The 22,378-nt window shown below is 38.1% G+C and overlaps 1 protein-coding gene across 3 annotated transcripts in view; it reads left to right on the top strand.

The window, feature by feature from the left end:
* Nucleotides 1-22,378, top strand: part of GRB14 (growth factor receptor bound protein 14) — a 122,376-nt gene that overhangs the window by 53,289 nt on the left and 46,709 nt on the right. The window contains exon 1 of one of the 3 annotated variants that reach the window (XM_014860275.3): nt 7,189-7,468. The exons of the other annotated variants lie outside the window; for them this stretch is intronic. Coding sequence (XP_014715761.1) covers nt 7,406-7,468 — 63 coding nt within the window. The 5' untranslated portion in view covers nt 7,189-7,405. Of the gene's footprint in view, nt 1-7,188; nt 7,469-22,378 lie in introns of those variants that run through there. 3 annotated transcript variants of the gene reach the window in all.

Raw genomic sequence — 22,378 nt, 5'->3', positions numbered from 1 at the left:
CTGTACCTTTTCTCCTTTCTTTCCATTCATAGTATGCACAGATTTGATGATGGTTCTATTTTATTATTCATCTTTAAAGGGGTGGGTTTTTCTTGGAATATATTATGGGAGGTTCATGAGGAAGATAGTCAAGGTCCAAGTACTAAGTTACGAAGAATTTTCGTTTTTTGTGTTTGAATATTTTTTTCGGTCTTTAATTCTTCTAAGCTAGTGGAGATGGTGGTTGTGAACTTTTTCTTACTATAATAAGAAGTAGGGTGCCACAGAAGTAGGGTGTTGTCTGCAAAGATGGCTTTCTGATCTCCTTTGGTTTCTATTAATTTTTAAGGATTTTTGTATCTGTGTTCATGAGGGATATTGATGAGAAACCAGATCTTATTCTCTTACCAGTCTGATTCTCATACCTTGCAGGTAGACATTAATTCCTTTCTCAGGAAGTGTTAAGAATTTTATCATTTCTCTTTGGAGTTGTCACACTTCCTGTTGTTGGTCTAGCATGACTCCTTTATCATTCAAATTGCTTAGCTATCTGTGAGCCCTTTTAATTTAAAGGCTTGTAACTTTCATCAGCTCTGAAAACTTCTCTTCCACCTCTTTTTTCTTATTTCTTCCACTTTGTTTTTTTACTCTTTGTGTAACTCATGTTCTATAGGGTTGATCTTTCTGGATTGTTGCTCCATGTTTTTTTCTTTGTCTTTTCTTTTCATTTCTTTGACTTTCTTTCACATTAATTTTATCTTCCATGCTACATATTAGTTTTTAACTTGGCTCATTATAAGAAGAAGAAGATCTTATATTATCATCTTCCCGTACAATTATAATATACAAGAATGGTCTGTGGTTCTTTGCTGCTTTTACACGGCAGTGTTCTATTTCATGAAGGCTGTAGCCCCTTGAATCTTGACCCCATCTGAGGAGTCCAATCAGACTTTTAAAAAATTCTGATCTTTTTCCCTGAATTGTCTCTGATACTTTTGGAATGGGCTCATTATTTTTTGGTTCTCATTTACATCCTTTTTCATGTTGTTTTCTTCAAATGTTTAGTGATCCTTGGTTGTCTGTTATTAATGTGGAATTATTTAGATCTGTTTTTTTTTAATCTCTTTTGGAAGTTCTGGATTGCCTTGGCCTCTGCATTCCTTTTCTCTTAGGTATTCACGTGATATTTATAATAAGCTTCTGTTTTCTCTAGGCATACTCCAAGCATAATTTCTTTGGATCTGCCTTCACCATCATTTCTCTGATACACAAATTCTGGCTGTGATTTCATGTATTCTTATCAGTTTAATACCAACGACTTTCCGGTGTCTAGAAATTCTTTTGATTTGTCTTCCACTGAAGATACTTTTCTTATATCCCAGCACAGTAAAAAAAGAAATGATTTTTTTCTTTCTTAGTAAGGAAATTATTTCTTCTTTTCCTTTTCCTCTTCTTCTTGTCATTTGAAGGTTTTGGGGCATGAAGAAAGGCAGGTGCTTGTTTTCTGTCTTTTCTCTGGATCTAATCTCTCAAATTTCAAAGCCTATTTTCCTTAAGAAAACCTTAAAGTATATGAAATTTGAAGAGTTTAGACAGGATGTTTATCTTTTTATAGCCTTTACCTTTGTTAATTATAACTTGTGTTGTAAGCTCATATGGAGGAAAAATTAATGACTTTTATAGGCATTCAGCCACTTGATCCTGTTGTTTCTTTGTCATCTCCTTCCTCATTGTCATCACTGAAATCTTAACTTCTTTCTAATCTGGGAATTTCTATTTCTCTCTGGAACTCATTTAGGTCTTTCTAACTGTTTTGCTTGCTTCTACTTACCATTACCAGAAACAACACAGTTCGTCTTACACACTGAAGTAAAATGTACATCTTATCAAATATTGCTACTCTTGAGGACAAGAGTCAAACTCCTCAGCATGACACAGAATCACCATTCTTGTCTGGCCCCTTCCTCTATGTTTTTCCAGACTCATCTTGTATACGTTTTTCTTTACCAGTAATTACCTTCCTTCTTGAATCTTTTGTCCACTTGGAGAACTTGGTTGCTATCTCATGGTGAAGTTCAGCTCTTCCTGTTCTGTGGTTCCAGCACTTTATTTATGCTCAGTTACAGACGTAACGCATTGTTGTAATTAATTGTGAACCTGTCCTCCTGTAGACAGTAGTTCCTTGGTAGGCAGGCTTAATGCTCCTAGAAAACTATGTCAGGTGTGGAATACATAGGCACTTTTTAAATACTTGAATATACTGTGGATTGGTAATGTTTATCATCACTAGGGCTTATAAGTCATTTGGTAATATCTTTGAAAGAAGAAATTTTCTATTAGAGTTTAAATCAGTGAGAAACGCTAGACATGCTTGACAGAAGGAAGTAGCTGTCAGAGTGGAGGGGGAAAAATTGGTTAGAAGTACATCAGATGAGGCTCATCAAGTGTGAAGACTGATGCCATGTCATATACCTAGGAAAACGATGGGTCTTAGTGGAGTAAGATGAGCTGGTGGAACTAGAGGCACTTAGTTTATGTCTAAAGCTCTAGACTGTTAATTGCTATTACAGAATATTTTAAGATTTCTCTGAAACCAGTGTTCTCAGGGTAACAGTTAAATTTAGTGTCCACACTACTGACCACTAGCAGAACTATGTCAGATATCAAAAGAATATCCAAATGTTCTTGTGAAGAAGACCGTGTGCTTTTGTACAGAATAAATCATAAGGCTAGCAATTGTTAAGATGAGAAAGGAGGCTTGTCCACTATAACTGGAGTGACTTGTCTTTCCACATTGATTGTGTGGGAACATAATGCCTACTGTGTACAGAGAGCACGCTGCTGGGTGTTCTGGGAGCAGCAGAGGAAATAAGAGCCTGAGTCCCACCTTTGAGGATTATATTTTCATTAGGCAGAAAACCAGGGCCTCTGAAAGGATTTATCAGTTACCACAGCAATGTATTAGTAAGCACAGAGCAAGACATGAGAAATGGGAAAGTTTAAGTCCTAAAAAAGTACAAAACAAGGAATGATATCATTTTGATGGAGGAATGACTTCTTGGAGGGGTGAATTTTGATCTGAGTCTTTGAGGAGATGATGAGCCTGGATAGGCAGTGAGCGTCCCCAAATGGGTAGCATGATGACACAACATAACAGGGGGAAGAAGAAGGGCAGGACCAGTTCTGTTTTGTGTAAGGCAGGAGATTGGTTGATTGGTTGGCTAAAGAAGTATTTGTACGACTTTGTAATTAAGAAGCATTCTTCTATCTTATTATTATTTTATTTTTTCTGTATAAAGCCACTGGGTAGACGGTGTGATGGTTAAAGAGAAGTACCCTCAGGGAGCCTACATTCTAAGTGATATAAAGTGCACAAACGTAAGAAATAGTAGCTGAAGCTTAAATAAACTAGTGTATGATAAAGGATAAAGAGACAGTATGGAAAGGATGGGTATGGTTTGAATCTGTAAAATGGGATTAAATAATACCTGCTTTACAGGTGGTTAGAATAAAATGAAATCACATGTGAATTGCGTAACACTTAATAGGCAAATTGATATGTGTGTGTTCTCTCCCTCCTCACCTCTCAATTCTAAGGTAACTGGTGCCAGAAAAAAAAAAAAAAGGAGAGATACTTGAAGGATGCACGATCAATGAAACTTTCAGAAGAGGTGTGCCTTGGGTCATGAAAGATTTGTGCGTTTCCTGGGTGAACATTATGAACAAAGAGGTGGCACTACAGAACATGCTTTTGGGAGCTGCAAGAGCTTTTGTTGAAGTTAGGTGGGAGAAGAGGTTTGAAAGGCAGGCTTGGAACCTGGAGCTTGGCTGTGCATATGTAGCGCTCTTCTCCTGCCCAGATCCCTCTTTGCACACTCTGTTGACTAATTGTTTACATGTCACCATGTTTCAGCTCTTTTGATAAAGAGGAATCAGGAGTCAATGAACTTTGAGTTCCCCACAGCAAATAGCATAGTCCTTTACACATAGTAAGGCTCTCAATACATATTTATTAAGTGAGTTGATAAAACAAACAGATATTTAGGTATATCAGAAATAAGGGCTCTATGAAGATGACACTTTGTGCTAATATTATATCAAATTATATAGTACAGTGTGGGAGAGAATATTGTAGGGGGGCATAGTGGAGTCTCTTGGAGAGGGCCAGACACGGTTTTCACCCTGGCTTATATACTTTGTGAACTTGGGCAAGTCCTTTTGCAGGATGTACTTCTGTCTGAGACCGTTTCTTAGCAGTCTGCTCTTTTGGCCTGAGTTTCCTCCTCTCTGAATAGTTAGTGCCTACCTTATAGAGTTGTTGTGAGGATTAAATGAAAACTAGCTCAGGGCCTGGCTCATATTGGGTGCGCACATAAATAGTATTAATAATCATTGTAATAGTTTTGTTACTCTTAATTCACATTGAACCTCAATATGAATATTTTGAGTGGCAAAATTCACTCTTGTACTATTAAAATATTCAGCAAAAATTGAAATAATATGCAGTGCTATTCTATATACTTCCTTGTTAACCCTGCTGTATTAAGTTGGAAATTCTGTTATGTCGAGATTTCATTTTGGAAATAATGACCTGTGAGACAGTCTGGGGAGGCTGTATCTTAGGCCCAAATCTCTGCAGTGGCACTTCCAGGAGTGTTTTCTTATCCCCTGCCTTGGGCTCTTTCAGGTCCTATACAAACTTGATTTTCTTGATCTTCACAGCAATTCCAAAATTGTTGATCATAGCTTTTTATCCCTATTTTGAGGCAACTGAGGAAATTAAGGCTTAGGTGACAAGGTTAGTGAGTGTGAAAGTCGTTTATAATAATGATTCAAAACCCCACACAGGCTTAAGTTAAATTTTGAATCAGTATCGATAATAACTAGGAAGTAAGATAAAGTGCAGTCCATACGAACACTTGGGAAGGATGGCTGAAAAACTCGACTCTTAAAACTGTCCTTAAGTGTGACTCTCATCTCATTAGTCTCCCAGGCTGTTGACTATGAAAAGTGTATGTAAGTTTCACTTTTCAAAGACAGTTACCTTTTTGGTAACATAGAGTCACAAAATGACATATTATGCTATTTGTGGTTTTCACTGAAAATTTATAAACTTCAATTTTGTAGTGTTCCAAAGAGATTACCTATTATACTTCAGCAGTTAGCTGTCTGTCAAATGTTTTTAAGCCTTTATAGGGCAGGTGTGTTGTACTGTAATAAATACCAAGCCTGGACATTGTTTTGACTTAAAGGATTCATTTTAGTGTTTAAAAAGCTCTACAGTGGGATATAAAACAGCATCTTTGATTTCCCACTCACCTTGACTTCAAACCTTGAAGTCAGCTTTGAGAACCTTGCCCGTATCCACATCAGTTATCAGGTTCTGCATGTTCTTTTCCTCTTAGCACATGTCAAAGCAAATGGTTCCTCCTTGAAGCCTACCGGAATCTCCCCTCTGATGTGTACTTTTTCTACCTTGCTGCACCCCTGCTACTTGGCATTTAATCACTCTTAGATTTACTAAGCCCACTACTGAGTGTGATTTTTTTTTAAATTTAAAAACAAATCTCTCTATTCCAGTATGAGACAGTGGCCACATCTTATTCCATACTGTGTTCCTACTGCCTCACACAGTGTCTGGCACATAGTGGGTACTTGGCTTCATGATTGAGTGAAATTAATTACTTTGATTATGGTGGAACCCCATTTTTCAGACCAGAGATAACGCTTCTTTGTAATATTCAAAGACTAAATTGAGCAAAGAAGAAAGAAAAAGCCAAATATTATAGATAATAATCTTGAAATTATGTAGTTACTGTGGGCTTTGTTATTGTTGGCCTGCCAAAAAGCGACTCAGGGTTAAACCAGAATCTTTTATTTTGCTTCACAAGTGGTAACTCCCCTGCCAGTGTTAGTAGATTTTTGTTGGTAGATTTATTTAAAAGACCATGATAAACCTAACTGGATAAGGAACAAATGAATGCCCCCAAACTAGATCTGTCCGTGACTTTTTATATTAAGTGAATTTTTCCCCCTGCCTACCATTAGGAGGGATGTAGGTTTTGAAATTCAAAGCAGGGACCTTGGAGTTTGTGGTGTCTGTTCTCTTGGGGAATATGAGATCGCGGTGCATAGAAACACACCCCAGTGTCAGGCAGTAAAGCGAATCCTGCCTGATAGCACTCTAGATAATGAAATGGAAGGTTTGTGTCTGAGTGGCCAGGAATCTTCCATTTTGCCTTATTACTGCAACAACCACCTTGTCATCTAGAAATTACCAGGAGTTCCCCTGAAGCTGAATGCGGTTGGGCATCCGTGTGCCAAGGTTGAAGAGCACCAAGTAGGTACTTATTTATTAAGGCATCAGTCCAGCAGGGGTTTTATAAGCATAAAACTTCAGATAAGTTTTAATATTGCAATACTTTTTGTTATTTTTGAATGTTTCTTTTACTCTTTTTTTGGACTTTGTTGAAAATCTTTTTGTTAGCGAGCGATGTTTGTATTTGTGACCCTCCTCCAACCCCTAAAAATTTAAGAATACAATTTTTAGTTATTGTAAGAAAAAAGGCAAAACGGTTGTTAAAATTTTGAGGTCACTTTGAGCAATGATTATTGCTTAAATGCTTTGGAATGAAATATGCTAAATTATGAAGATCTGTGCTTTTTAAAAACATAAGCATTTGAGATTCATACACGGGGTTTAATACCCCCTTTATATTTAACATTATTATTTAGGTTGATAAGGTAATATTTAATAGGACTATTTAAGCATGTAACCTCAAGGATAGCTGAAAGGTCCATAATACAAAAATTATAGCTGTTTAGGAGATGAAATGCATAAAGGTATATGAAAAATGTTTCATTATAACATGTAAATTAACACTTTTGGACTAATTCTAACTCCAGGATTATTTTTTGTTGCCTCATATAATGTGTTCCAGTTGACCCATTTGTCACTTTTATGAGCAGCAAAAGTAAATTTAGTTCATCTGCATATTTATATACTTTAAATAGACCAATGTAAACAGTTTCTTATCTGCCATATGTTGAAATGTTTTAGTAAAGTAAAGACATAACTGCCTAGTCAACAAAGATGGCATTGAATTGCACTGTTTTGGAAAAAAAAGTTAAGTGAACTAGATGCCTGTTAATCTGGTTCTTTAAATATCATAAACAAAAGTATCAGAATGTGTTTCCAAGGACAAAGGCGGGGTTTTCCGGGCTTTGATTGGTTGCTGCCTTGTCCTGTCCCACAGCCATCCTTAATTGGCTTTGGGTAGATTGGAATCACATACGCAGGGTGACATTTATTACTTTCTAGTTGTTTCTTTGCTCTGAGCCCTGAGATTCCCAAGGAGTAACTGTAAAAGATTTCTTTCATTTTGTCCATGATCTACGAGGGGGGATCATTCTGAGAAGAGCAGGCATGAGTTTGAGTGCGAGAAGAGTCACTCTGCCTGCAATCACGCCAATAGTTCTGCAGAAAAGGGTATGTGCCTCCTGCTTGTTTTCTTTTCTTTCTTTTTTTTTCTTTTCTCTGTGTTTATTAATATGTTGGAAACTTTAGTTACGTATCCTGAGAGAGACTGTAATTCATTGAGGCTATAGGTAATTAAAGGATATATTATTGGAATTGGACTAGGGGAAAAAATGCTGTGCTAGAACATCTCTGTAGTAAAAAAAGCTCCGTGTAAAAGCAGTTTGGTCTCAATTTCAGGTCATTGTGATTTAGAGACTGTATTGAAGCCTTTTCTTTTTCTTTTTCTTCTACTGTAACTTCAGGCCTTTTTGCCTTTAGTTCAGTAGGAAATCTGCTAGCTATTATGTGTTATATTTGTTTACTGAGGAACAGTTTCTTTGTTTCACTATAATTCATAATACATCCATCTTCAATGTTGAATGGACTATATAATTGTTTTACTGTTTAAACATATGGCACCAGTTTATTATCCTCTTGTTTCTACCCATTTTCCTCTAGTTCTTTTGAATTTCAGCCTATTTGCCTAAGAAAAACTTTCCATTAAATTCCCTGTGAAAGGGCTTTCTGTTAATTATTAGTGCAGTCAATCCTGTGTATGAAAATATTGCACGTATTAGTTTTTTGTAAAGTTTATTTCCATGTCTTACTTGAAGCATTGCATTTTATAAGCTAATTAATATACTGTGTAATGTCACAATTAAGTAAAACTGAATATACTAAACTTCTCTTGTAAATATACTAAATTAGAACATTGCATTGAACTCCTTAAAGAGTCAAATCTGTTGCACAGAAAAAGAAAACACCAAAACACATTTTTGGCAATCTGCTTTCTGAAAGGTTTTGGTGACACTAGAAACTGTAATGTTTATTTCCATACTCGACTTTTAATAGTTAACTGTTAGTTAACTATTAGTGTATTTCATTAAGTCAAAGGTCATGGTTAATTTGTTTGAAAATGACAGATCTAACGATTATGGTTTTTTGGTTTTTTTTAAAGAAGTGTCTCTTTTTTATTGTTCCTAACTTTTAGGTTTTCAATTTATTTTCTTATCCAATTGATCATTTATTCACTAGGCACGTTTTACTTGGCATTGGAATAGTAAATGGTAATTTTGCCAACATTTGTTCTTTATCTTTCTTAATGCCTTTCTTTCATCTGAAGCAACTTTAATTAAAAATATTCTGCTTTGAGCTTGAATCTTTCCTTTGATTTAGACTTAGTAATGTATTAATAATGACCATATAGATTCCCTGACTCATTGGGAATGTGAAAAGTATATTAAAATAGCATATCAAATCTCTGTTCTTATGATTGAGCTCTTCTGTGCAGTTAATATTGTGGCTTAGATTGACCAAGAAACTTTCATTGTGTGGTCTTTTGGATGACAGGTTGGTATGGTGGAAAGCATAGCACCTGGGCTCTCTGTTTCCTAGCTGTGTGACCTTGGGCAAGTCATATAATCTCCCACAGTCATTATTTCCTCACCTGTAAGATAATAGCTGAGAGATTTTCGTTAAATGCTCTCTTCAGTCTTATTCATGTCTATAATTCTATGAACCAAATAATATATTTTGTATTTTCACAATTTTAGTGAAATATTTAAACCATTTCTTATTTTCCTAGAGAGAGTATAAAACATTAGAAAAAGATGCTGTCCTGTCGTTTTCAAGGACTTGAGCAGTTAGTCTAGGGGAAATTGGTATAGTAAAATGTGGTTAGAAAATAGCTGCTAGCACTGACTGGTGAGTAGCAAAACAGGATTACTCTGGAAAGCTCTGATTATAATTGATGTTAGTTCTGATCTGCCAGTGGACACATCATTGTGGTTTCTCTTGGTCTTTTATAGTAAGCTTCTTGTTAGGTTTCTATTATAATAATTACATAAGTCACAATTCCTTAGGCCCAAATCCATGTTATTCCTTTCCAATGAGTACCACGTATTAAGTATTCATATAATTTAGCACATCATCATTTGCTGAAAGTCCTTTCACCTGACTTTTAATCCCCAAAGGACCCCTTGTCTATAAGATTCTTCTGAAAATCTTGGTATCTCTTAATTTAGGAATTGGGTATTTTTCTGACTAACAAACATTCCATCTGCTTTGGTTACACTATGACTTTTTTTTTTTTAAATAGATTATTCCACACTTGTAATTGACTTGTCACTTTCTATATGTATCATAATTTAAGATGATCTTATAAATTAATATAAGCATTTCTCAGAGTATTTGGAAGGCAGCTTCTCATTTTCCCGAGAAGGCAGGTGCTTTTTGCACAGGTTTAGCAGAAAGTTTGTCCATCCTAATGAGTAGCTCTTGCAAAATAATTTGACAACTAGAATCCTAATCATCTGAAGAGCTGTGAGGGCATTTCTGAAAATGCTTAATAGCCTAGGGAGTAATTTTCTTATCAGCTAGTGTATCTGCTCTAAGTGGCCATAAGATTCTCCTGAGAGTGGTTAGAAACTTGCATTTTAAATACAGCCCTTAACATGGTATGGGTCTTTTTTGTAGCAGATCAAATACACTTTGATCTTTGAGGAACAGAGTATTTTGGTAGACTATCAAGTAAATTGGAAAGAAATTTTTGGCTTCCTCTAATTCAATTAGGATCTGATTGCCTTGATCCAAGTGAATCAAGGTTCTAGTGAAGAAGGTTTTATCATATCCCTTAGAAATTGTCGCATCCTCCCCATGTGTTCTGAATGAATCCTTTACCTCTTAGTTTTTTTCTCATATAACTACAGGTTATGCCTTTTGTTTTTCAGATGAGAAGACTGAGTCTTTTAGGTGTTGAGTGACTTACGCAAGGTCACCCAGAAGGTCAATGGCAAAGCTAGAAATAGAATCTAGGTCTTGTGACATCCAGTGTGTTTCTCCTAGATCCGTGTTCCTCCTGAAATTAATGTTAATGAATTGCCTTATGGTGTGTATAATTGCCATTAAACTTCTAGTCTGCAATTAGCTTAGGCAAATCCTTTCTTCTTCCTCTGCAGCTCCACCAACTCCCATATGCTCCAGTGTAGAAAACACTTTATTCAAAAAGCAATTGTAGGCAGCAAAGTGAGTGTGAGTGATAGTGTATGTGTGTGTGTGAGAGAGAGAGAGATGGAAAGACAGTTCATACCCAGAGCTCTAGATTGGTATGTTACTTCAAGAAAACATTTTAAGGGTCCAAAGAGTTAACAAAAGACTCAAGCACTGTAAGGTATAAATTAAGTGCAATATAAAATTCACATTCTTTTTCTAGAAAGCCTTCAAGGTCAGAAGGCCCGCTGTTCATATTCTGATTCTGTGGGGTAGGAGTGTTTCACGCCTCTGTCAGATTAACATTGTTTTTCAAATTATGTTTACAGGCATTTCTTCATTCTTTATCCACATGACAATTACAAGAGATATTCCTAAGCACGAAAGAGCCCGAAGTGTCTTCTGAAATTGCAGAGAAAAAAGGGATAATTTTTAGAATATATTTTTCTTAAGATTCAGATCCTTTTGCAAATCTGAAATTCATGAGTGTAATACGGAGCAATGCTGGTTATCAGAAGGTCCAATTCCCCATCTATACAAGAGAATAGTTTGTTATATTCATTTCCTTACTCAAACCATTAAAATTACTGCTATAATTTTTTAAAAACTACTTTGTAAGGAATAAAAGAATACAGATCTTCATATCACTTTCTGCCCAGAAACTTTTAAATACCTACAAAATCCTTCCAAATGGACGAAGCATTCCGTGCGCCTCAGGGCCTGGGTGCACTGCGGCTTCCCAGGCTTCAGAGGAAGCCTCCACTCCAGCACATTGTTTTCCTCTGTGTGCTCCGAGCGTTTGATGTTTGTCTCTCTGTACTTCTGCCCCTAGTCTGTGCTCTGTGGCCCACAGACAACTCCACACTCCTGTTTGTTTTTCCAAAGGCTGTTGATTGTTTCCTAGCTCAGGCTGCAGTACCACCCGGAAGCCTTCTAAAACTCTTTCCCATCTATCCTAATGGTGTCTTGATTCAGTATCAATGGGTGCACCTGTTACTCCTTGCTTAATTCAGTAACTGCTGCCATGTGACATCAATTTTTTTTATTACCTTTTATGATATTTAAGTCTTATTAGCTATCCATAGGTGTGCATCTTAGGCTTTCTGGCTTTTCACATTTTGACTTTTAGTCTTCTCTGTATATCTTGTGTATTTTTTGCATATCTTGTACTATGTGCTTTTCAAAATTCATCTTTTTTGGTCTTACAATTAGATTTTAAAAATTTAAGGGAAAGGCTCTTTGAATAAAGTGCATTGTCAGTTATAGGCTGAGTTTAATTTCATGTAACCAGAAAACTCAAATGAGGGCATATTCAACAGGGAAGAGATTTATTTTTCTTTCACTTTATAAGAAGAATCATTCTGAAGCTATTGTAGTGGCCCCACAACGTCCTCAGGCAACCAAACTCCTTCTTGTTTTCTGTTATATCTTCCTTAGTGTGGGTCCCTTTTCCTTTTATGTTCTCATTCCTAGGATACAAAATGGGAAGACCAGGAGCCTGCTGGCCAGTTTCTGTCAGATGTTAACGTGCCACCCTGGCATAACCGGGAGCTTCTGCTTACATCTTCCTGGCCAGGATTGTGTCACGTGGTCCACCCTGGACACAAGAGAAGCCAGGAAACGTAGGCCTTGAGCTCAACACACTGCCCTCCTCATCAGAATCAGGATTCATTAGGGAGGGAGAGGGCAAAGGTGGCTTTTGGTGGGCAGCTGGCCTTCTCCACTATAGGTGCCTCAGAAATATTGGGCATTCATTAGATATTTGTCCCTTGGATTTTTATTATTGTCATGCCAGATATGAAATATGGTTATGCTTTTTGAACAAATGTATTATATGACTTGTATAGGGAGAGTAGAAGGTGTGGTAAGTGGGGAGAGAGTAAGTTTTCTGAGTATAGGAGGGTAATGGAGATCCACAGATGGTGCCCTGGGTTTAGATGGCTGGCTTGCTTGGAAGATGGTCATGATGGGTAGTGAGTATTGTTATTGCTGTTTATCTGGAATTCTCATTCTTGCTAAACTTTGGTCTGTCTTCTGCCCTTTTAATTTTTGTACAGGGTAACTTAGTTGCATATTCACCCAGGAAGGGTGCTACATAGATGAATGGTTTTTGTATTTTCACAAAATGTTCCCTTTCTCAAGAAGTGAGTTTTTAGGACGGGTGACGTAGTAGCGATTGCTTGCGTGTTTCGGAGCCAGGAACCCCTGAGTTTGAGCTCGCACTGTCATTGACGAGTGGTGTAACTTTGGATGTCTGCTTTTAAACCTTTCTGAGAATCAGTTTGTCTGTCTTGGGGATCACAGAACGGTTGTAAGGATTAAATAGAATAAATATTTAGAAGTACTTGACAGAGAGTAGAAGCTCAACAAATGTGAATTCTTTTTTTCCCCTCATCTGTGAAATTGCATGTTTTACTAGTTTCATAAACAATTAAAAAATCTCCCTATTGCTATGAATTTAAATTTTTTGTGCCCTGTCCTGTTAAGGTGGTTATCCAAAAATTTCCTTGTAGCAAATGAGTCAAACAAAAAGTGGTTGTCTTTGATATAATGCATCTAGAAAGAGAAAGACAATATGCTTTCAAATGCTTCTTCCTTATGCTCCCTTTCTGTAACTTTAGGTGCACTCCAATTTGAACTTTAAAAATTAATCCAACTATTGTAATGCTAATAAATATATTTAATCTGGAATCATAGATTTAAATATAATAAGATAAGTGGTTAGATTATTTCTCCTTTCACTATTCTACGGAGTATCAGGCAGGGGCTTCTGGGTTGTATATTTGAAAGAGATAAATCTGTGGCTGGTGTAACACATTGTTTCACTAGACACAGGAGATGTTACTGGAATGTTAGCATATGCTGCCAGAGGGTGTGTCACTTTTGATCATCACTGGATTTAACTGCCCAGCACAGGGAAGGTCCAGAGTTAGTATATAATTACTATTTGTTGAATAAACACTGTTTCTCAAAAATGAAGATCGGCCTCTTTTGATACTGACCTGCTATTGGATTTTCCTTTTCTACGTTTGTCTTTCTGTTGCATTCGCTTCATTTTTCCTGGGTTTCATACCTTGTGCTGGAAAGCCGTGCACACAGGGCCCACCTGAACTGGTCCACCCTGCCTTTTCCTTACCTTTGTCCAGCTCCAGCTTGCTGCTGTGGGCAGTTTGGTGTACTCGCTGCCCACCACACACGCCAATAAAAATAAAAACAGCTATAATGTGTTGAGCACTCATTACACATTCTCTTTCATTTTCACAAGAACCCCCAAAGTTGGTAGACAAACCTGGTTTGGGATGGGGAAAGTGAGGCTTGGAGAAGTTAGGTGTCTTACCAAAGCACACCGCCCAAAACGACGGAGGCAGGCTTGAGCTTCGGAATCGCATGGGCGCATGCGTGCTGCGGAGCGTTGTCCGTGCAGCTGCGGTGCTCTGCCATCTCGCCTGTAGTCCACTCATTGGACAATCTCACCTTTCCTCCAGTCTGCCTTTTGCTCTCCTCGTTATTTTTCTCTGTTTGTGCACTCGGTCTTGCCTCAAAGACGTAGTGACTTAACCATGTGTCAGCTGTCCTTAGAGCTTAGTGGGACTGTAGGAGTCTGTTGAGACTTATCATGAATGCCTTGTTTTAAAAAATTTATAATAATAATCTCTAGTATTAACTGAGTGCTATCAGTTTGCCAGCATTTTGTCCATTTTCCAGTGTAAGGAATCTACGACTCATAACTGAAAAGCTGGTGGTGTGGGATCCGATCACAGAATAAATAGACTCCAGCATCCCTCACTGCCCTAAGCACCTGGGGTAAACCTCCTTGGGAGCGGGTCGTGCCTTATATTATTTTGTAAACTACGATGCCTGGTCCACGTTTGGCAATGAAGGCAGATTAAAAATAGCTGGGCTGATTAACAGTCTCAGACTCTTGCTTGGGGCGGTCTTAGGGCTGGCTCTCTTGGCTATGCCCCAGCAGCCGAAGCCAAATCTAGAAAATAAGAATCTCTTTTTGGCAGAAAAAAGAAGCAAGACTTTTGGTAATTTCAGATATTAAGCCCTCTGAAAGGATAAAGATTTTTCTACCCCTGTGGAATATTAAAAATGCTTGCTCTTAAGACAGTTCCATAAGAAGGATTCAAAAATTATTTTGGCAAAAACAACGTGGTCAGAAAGTGATTATAGCCTTCTAATTGGACGTGCATATTTGGACATATAGGTTCAGCAATATTTGTGAAAATAAGAGGGATGTTATTTTATAGTTTCAGAAGTCAAATTAGTTTGAATAGTTCTATCAAGATTTGAAGAAAAATTTTGACATCGTCATTCTAAATGCCTGGGAGAATCTCCTCCATGAGTCCCAGGAAAGACTCCTGGTGAGGTGATTTTATTTATCTATGAGTGTGTGCATGTGTCTATATATATGCCAAATATCTATCTACCCCCAAAAATCCCTCTTATTGAAGTTTTAGGTACAGACATGATTTATCTTAAAAGTTCAAACAGTTAAGAATATTTAAAAATAGATTTAAACTTTGTTAAAAGCTTGTAATTATATTAAACAGGACCTCCATGGGGTTAAAAATACTAATGTTAAAGTTGTAATTTTCAAAACGAGTTTTCTCTTTGCGCCCACTGAGAAATAAAGACGCCCTCTGCTGGCGGTTTCAGTATATGCCGTTTTTCTGGCGGGCAGCGCTGAGAAAAGTGAAACACAAAGAAAACCAACTTTTTTAACCTTCCAAAAGCTAGATACTTTGTGTATATGTATTTTTATGTTCTGATGTTTAGTTATCTACGACTTTTATCCAAGATATTGTGTAGAAGCTACAGCTTAAAGCAGCACGAAAGTTGGATGAGCAGAGGGGCGAGAAGAGAATCAGGTAGCCCAGAGACGGTTCCATGGCCTGCCCTGCCAGTGACCAGCGGCAGCTCCGCGGGCACCTCAGACCATCTCCAGCCCCGGCTGCTTCATCTGTAAAATGAGAGGATTTCAGTGGATATCCCAGAGCCCTTCTAACCTTGAGTATTTGGTGATTCTTACAGTACTGATTCCTTTTCTTTTATAGGAATATGCTCTAGACATGTTTTGTACTGATGTAAGTATTTAGGAAAATGAAGGAAAGGTAAAATTAGGAAAATGAGTATAAATCGGTTGTTCCTAGTGCTGTCACAGCATGGGAATGTTAGGTCTAGGAAGTGATATTGGGTATGCTCTTAGAAGTTGATAAAATAATACTCCCAAATGTTCCAGAAGGACTGAACATAGCATATTTCATGGATTTTATGGCACCTTCAATTACAAGAAGCATCATTATTTTATATGCTTCCAGTTAAACTGTGCTATACCTTTGATGGTAAGTTACATCTAGATTTCAGAGAAGTTAAAAGTGAGAAAATGTGCTTTTAAAAAATCACTGAAATAAGGCAGTTCCTAAAGTGTTTCAGTTAATGGCAGGCCACTCGAGAATTGCAACGAAAGCTGATGTATCCTGGGCTCTAATAAGTGGTTTCTTTCCTCGTGTTTTCCCCTTTTCCCTTCTAAATACTTTTCCTTCCTCACTCCCCAACTAGTCCTTCTTTCTCACTGGGTGAAACAGTTTTTACTTTTTCACTTAGACATGTCTTACAGTTATTCTGGGAATAAACAATTGCTTAAAAACTGAAAGGAGATACTGGAATAACATTGTGTCCAACATAAGCATGACCAGTGGTTTTCTGCTTCAAATATGAATAAGCATTAGCACTTGTGAAGGTTTTTTCACTTCAAAGATGAATTAGTCAGCATTGGCATCTTCACAGGCATTAGACGAGTTTTAAAAACACCAGGGCTTCAGGAACACTCCTTTGATGAAGTTGTTGGAAACATGAGTGTGGGATTTGTGATTTGACCCCTCTTTGTTATTCCTAGCAGATTTAGGTCCTAAAATAACATATGTATATACATATGGATATGTGCGTGTGCATGATTTAGGATATTTTTAGACTTAGTTTTTAATGTTTCCCTTCTTTTGTAAGGAAATTGGAGCTTTTTTTTTTTTTTTTTTGCTTTTTTTCCCTACCACATAACAGAGCACATTGTTTCCAGGGCTTCCAGTTTCTCGCTTCGTAAAATCGAATCCCGACTTGAGATAGGGTCTGTCTTTCTACCCTCTAGGGAGAAAGGAAGCCAAGGAAGGAGCAGTCTGCAGGGCTCTTGGCCTGAGAAGGAAAGCAGCAAGGGTCAAGAACAGAATAGGAGGATAGACTAGAGTAGAGGGGCTTCAAGGAGACTTTCCGGGCCTCCTTTGCCTGCAGACTGTCTTTCCATTCTTGGTTGGAAGCCTAGACGTGGCATGATTCGGCAGTGTCACTGATCCAAGCTGTCAGGTGTGGCAGTGCTAAACCGCCTGCCATGCCAAGTCTGGAGCATTTCCAGTAGTGAGTCCGTACTGGGCCTCTTTGGCCAGAAGCTGGATGGGAAACAAATTAATACATCACAAAACTCCATCAGTGCCATTTGACTTCATACCCAGAACTCCTGGAAGATCTGTGGATCCCCGGTAGTACAGGTCCTTTAACTCTGAATTCATCTCTTTAGCCAGGCTTTATCCTACCTCCTCCAGGGCTATATAGAATGGTTTCATTCATCACTATGTTTGATGGTTCACTACATGCCAGGCATTGTTCTAACTGCTGGCAATATAACAGGAAGCAAGCATTGACATCATCCCTGCTATCATGCCACATTCTGAGTGGTGAAGGCTGATGGATAGTAATCACATAGTTGTACACATGCATACATGGAAGAGAGGGCCTGGACCTAAACTTGGGAGGGTCATCAAAAGCTTCCCCACAGAAATAATGTTTTATCTGAGGGTTGGGTGTATAAAGTGGGCAGACAAGTGTTCTAGGCAGCAGAAACAGTATGTGCAAAGGCCCTGTGTCTGAAAGGAGGTTGGCTATTTCAAGAAACTGAGGGAAAAAAACCAACTATGGTCAGATTTAGAGACTAAGAAAGGGATTTTAGGGAATAAAGTTGAAAGGGGCCACAGGGATATGGAATAGACCTGTTTGGTCAGTCCCTGTAATCCTGATATTGTTTGAGTTAATATCTTAGAACTAATTAAACACATACTGCTCATGCTCAGGTAAAATGTGTTGTTCAATATCTCTCTCAATGTAGAGAATTTAAGACTCCCTGCTACCTGGTTTCTCTAAACTATGTACTATTTTATCTTTTAATAAATATTTGACAGCTAGAAAAATAATATGGGATGGCAGTAAGGAAGTGACAGCTTTTCTTGAGCTGTTAGGATTTTCTAAACATTCTTTGTTTTTAAAATATATCATTTTGTTAGAGATTTGGAATAAGTAATAATGAATATATTATAATGAATATATTATGTCCCATTCCCTTCAAGGGAACTCTTTGAATTGCTTAATTCAAAGTATCTCAGACTGTCTCCTCTTATCTTAGGACACTGCATTCCTTTTTAGAAGAATGTAAAAGTCCAGGGCTGCTCTGACCTCGATATAAAAATATTTCACATGATTTAGGTACATTGCCTATCTGTTAAAAATAATAAAGAAAAAAATCTGAAACATTAAAAGATGGCTTTATAATCCTACTGTATATGAAATATAAACTTTTAAAGAGCTGTGAAAATAAGCTTTACTTTGACACAGCAAATTTCTATGGGCCTTATTGCTTATTTTCTATTAATTATATGTTAATATATATAATTGATAGATATAATAAGTAGATGAGTTTATTTTTCTGTTGAAGAGTTATATACTTTAAGTATTCCTATATACTTTAAGTGGAGACCTAGCCGTCAGTTATTAATCAAGGCCTGGCCATTTGGGGCCAGTTGTTCCAGAAGTTATTGTTTACCTTCCTGGACTGTCACTAGAGATAGCAATCTGGCTTCCTGCGAGTCTGACTTCTGTCAGGCTGGCCTCCTGGACTGGCTGTGGTAGGTGGCTGCAGGTAGTGGGTCAGAGTTCTGTTTTTATCTATGGCCTGGCCGTTGTCTGTTTGTCTCTCTATTGAGATGTATAAATATTAGCTCTACAATTTTGATAAATGGGTACACCCGTGTCGCACATACTCCTGACATGATATAGAACAAGGTGTAGATCATTTTTAATTGCTAAAAAAATTTGAAACTTAGTAGATGTTCAGTAAGTTTGGGCTGAATGAAAGGAAGATGTGATGAGTGAATGAAGAAGTGAATGAGATTAAAATCCCAGATCATTGCAGCATGGGACGTTGTGAGGGGGACAAGAAGGAAGTAGAACTATGCTGTGATCCTGATTTCTTGATGGAGGAAATAGTGCTGCTGATTAAATTTAGACTTGATAGAAGAATGTAAATTTAAATATTTGTATTAAAAACTTGAGTAACTACTAAAATAAAAAAAGAGGCGCCAGAGAGCTCCCTTGCCCTTTCCTCCCAGTGAGGACATGGCAAGGAGGTGCTAGCTGTGAACCAGGAAGGAGGGCTCCCCAGAATGCACCCATGCTGGCACCTTGACCTTGGACTTCCCACCCTCCGGAACTACGGGCAATAAATTTCTGTTTATAAGCTTACAAAATTAAAAAATAATAAAACTTATGTATGTTACATCATGGTGAGATCCTGGTATTTAAATATGGCATTTAAATTATTTTAAATGAAATATTAATAAGAATTAGTTATTTAATTGATAAGAATTACATATTAAATGTGTATTTAAATGTAGTTAATTGAAAAATTCAATTTTCTTAAAATAGAAACTTTGACATAGAAGGTAACCATGCAGGGGCTGGCCCCGTGGCCAAGTGGTTAAGTTCGCGCACTCGCCTTTGGTGGCCCAGGGTTTCCCCGGTTTGGATCCTGGGGCGGACATGGCATTGCTCATCAGGCCATGCTGAGGCGGCATCTCACATGCCACAACTAGAAGGACCCACAACTGAAATATACAACTATGTACTGGGGGGCTTTGGGGAGAAAAAGCAGAAAAAAAAGAGAAGGTAACCATGCCTCAGTGATCTTTTCCCTCCTCTTTCCTTCCTTCTTTCTTTATTATTATTTTTTTAATTTCCCTCACTTCATCCTGAGGATTCCTGCTCATATATTTATCTGTGCTCTACTTTTTACCTGCTGAGTGATTATCCCTCTTCTAGAAGAAACAAGAGATAAGTGGAGGGAAGCTGTTGAGTAGCTACTTACTTACCAAGGGGTCCGATGCCCCCTTTCTGCTCTGTGGCATTGCCAAATGACCAGGTGACAACTCCGAATTTGTTTCACATATCCTTAGCTGAACCAGGTTGGAAAAGGACCTGGCTGTACCGGGCCATCCTGTTCCTAGGGTCCGCCGGGAGGAGGAGGCCTGGCTGTTCAGCCCTAGCCCGTTCTTTCCTAAGGCCTTCCGCAGAATCTCTTAGAATTTCCAGGGATCGTGGCAGAGGAGTACGATGTGTGCTTTGGTAGCAGGGTGATACATATTGAATTGGCTTTCAAATTTGATCTCTTTATTGTGTTTGTTTATTTTTTCAGAAATGGCCTTTGTCTGATATTTTCAATATTTTGTCTCTTTTAGTCTCAAGGCTTTAGGGGCCTCAAGCTTTTTTCTGAAAAGTTAACCATTTCTTGTTGTCTCTATGTATTGGAACATTGTTGTGTCTACTGCTTTAAAAATGGGTTGTTAATTTTTAATCTCTTGCGTACACTTACTTTTTATGGAGGGCAGTCCAGGGAAGTTGAGGTATAACGTGTATAAACCGCATGGATAAGGGTGGCAGCCAAAACAGAGATCCGGGCCACGCATATTCCAGCATATCCCCGGCAGGGGCTCCTCTCTCTGTGTGTTAGATTGTCATTGCCAGAAGTGTCATGCTCCCAGAGCAGTTTTTGAAGCTCCACTCCAAAGGCCAAGGTTGCTCTAATTGTCAAGATTGCTGTGACATTGAAGGCTTCCTAAACACAGCCTGTTTGTACACTGTGGGCCGTCCTTGGGCTCTCTCTGTTTATGCTGGCGGGCTGTTGTAGACAGACCTTATCAGTGCGTGTCTCTCTTGCTAGTCGAGTGTCTGTGCACTGATGAAACAAAGAAAGTTCCTGTTCTCCTGTAGAGTCTGTGTAGGAGTTCTTCCTGCTGGCATACAATTTTAGATGTTCTTGTAGATCAATTGATAGGAATAATATTCTTCTCACTCTGTTTTTTACTTTATAAAGCAAGCTGGGAATTTGGGCCACTGAACTGGAAATGTTTAATATCCCTTTATTAAATAGCATGATTATATGATCTTCAAATCTCTTTTTTACCTCTCAGTATGTAGAGGAAATAGGATACCAGTATTTTGCTTTAATGATTTTTAAGAACAACTCTGCTCTTTGATTTTTACATGATCCCAAAAGTTTTTAACATAGTTTTAATCCATGGTAGTCATGTACCTTTTCTAATGACTTGATTTCTTAAATAGGAAGGTTTAGTGTAGTAATACTTTGGCAAGAGGCATAGTCAACTCTCCTAGAGAATTAAGACTCAATTATCTTTCGCTTTTCATATAATTTAAGGAGAAATAAATAGAAATAAAATGAGACTTTTTAATGAAGGTATCCCATTGGTGGTGAAGGAATTTTTCACAATTACTGAATAGATGTAAAAGATGACAGGGCTTTGCTGCTGTGGAATATCAACCAGAATATAATTTTTCATTCATAGATGAATGTGTATTTTGGACAAATGTCAGCATTAAATTGGACTTAAGAAAAACAAGTTTGAAATGGAGCTCCAACGAGAGTATTAAGTTTTTCTCTCAGCAGGTGTTATTTATTTTAAAAGAGAGTCCATGCACGTTTTCCAGAAATTTAAGTGGGCTTAACCCTTCTAAATTTAGGTATCTTGATTCTTGGCAACTTGTTTCTTTCAGATTTGCAGCGACATAGTCTGAAGAAAATATTGGCATTTCCTGAATGGTTAGATACGTTTCTCATTTTCCCCAACTTTTCCTCTTGTTTTCTTCTTGCTCTCTTTTTGAATTTGGTTTAAGCTCCAGAACATCTCCAGTTTTTCATTTTCTTAGCTCCTCAGAGATACGTAAAAAAGCGTGAAAAATGAGAGCCTGCTCGTGTGACCGCAGGTGAGGGGAGTTTTCTGTAAAACAGCCTGCAGTGGTCTGGAAGCACAGGGAGCTTTTCCAGCAGCCGCCAGGTCACCACAAGGTCCCCCCATTTCCTGGCGTGGAATCTGCAGCGGCCTGGAGTGAACCGAAACTGCGGCTCTTCATTGCTCCACAGGAGGGAGCAGCCCCAGGGTCAGATCCCCTGGGCCTCTCAGGAGTGGTTGCCTTCGTGTTGCTTTTGGCAGGAGCACCCAGCAGTGCATGGTCTAGTTGGTGTTGACCACGGCAGCGTGGATACCTGGTGAACGGTGTCCCTGAGCATCCTTCCAGTGGTCGAGCACAGGCACAGTGCTGAAGGCACCCGCTTGAGAGTGATCGTTTACCTGGAGCCAAACACGGGAAACACTGAGATTCCAAACAGATTTTGGGATCTTACTGAACTGCATGTATTAACCAAAAAATAAATGAATTGAAGTGAAAACACAGACAATTGCATCTGATTTTGGCAGTCTATTTTCATAGGACTTTGTAGCTGCCTCCATGACTTCACAACTCAGCCCTGCCCATTAACAGCAATGTTGAATCAATCCTTATCTAGGATTACTTAGCAGAAAACTTGTATATCTGTTGCTCACTGAGAAGAATTTTAATTTCCTGAGCATTAAATTTTAATCATACACTTTGCGACAGAAAATATTTTTAAATTAACGTTTACAAATGTATATTGAGTACCTAATATGTGCACAGCCCTTGGATAGGCTTTGCAGGGGTACAAAGTTCATTCGTTCCAAAGATCTTTATTAAGCCATA

This window comes from Equus asinus, chromosome 4 (assembly GCF_041296235.1).
Source record: "Equus asinus isolate D_3611 breed Donkey chromosome 4, EquAss-T2T_v2, whole genome shotgun sequence".
NCBI lineage: Eukaryota > Metazoa > Chordata > Mammalia > Perissodactyla > Equidae > Equus > Equus asinus.
This window is presented reverse-complemented; position numbering and strand designations above follow the sequence as displayed.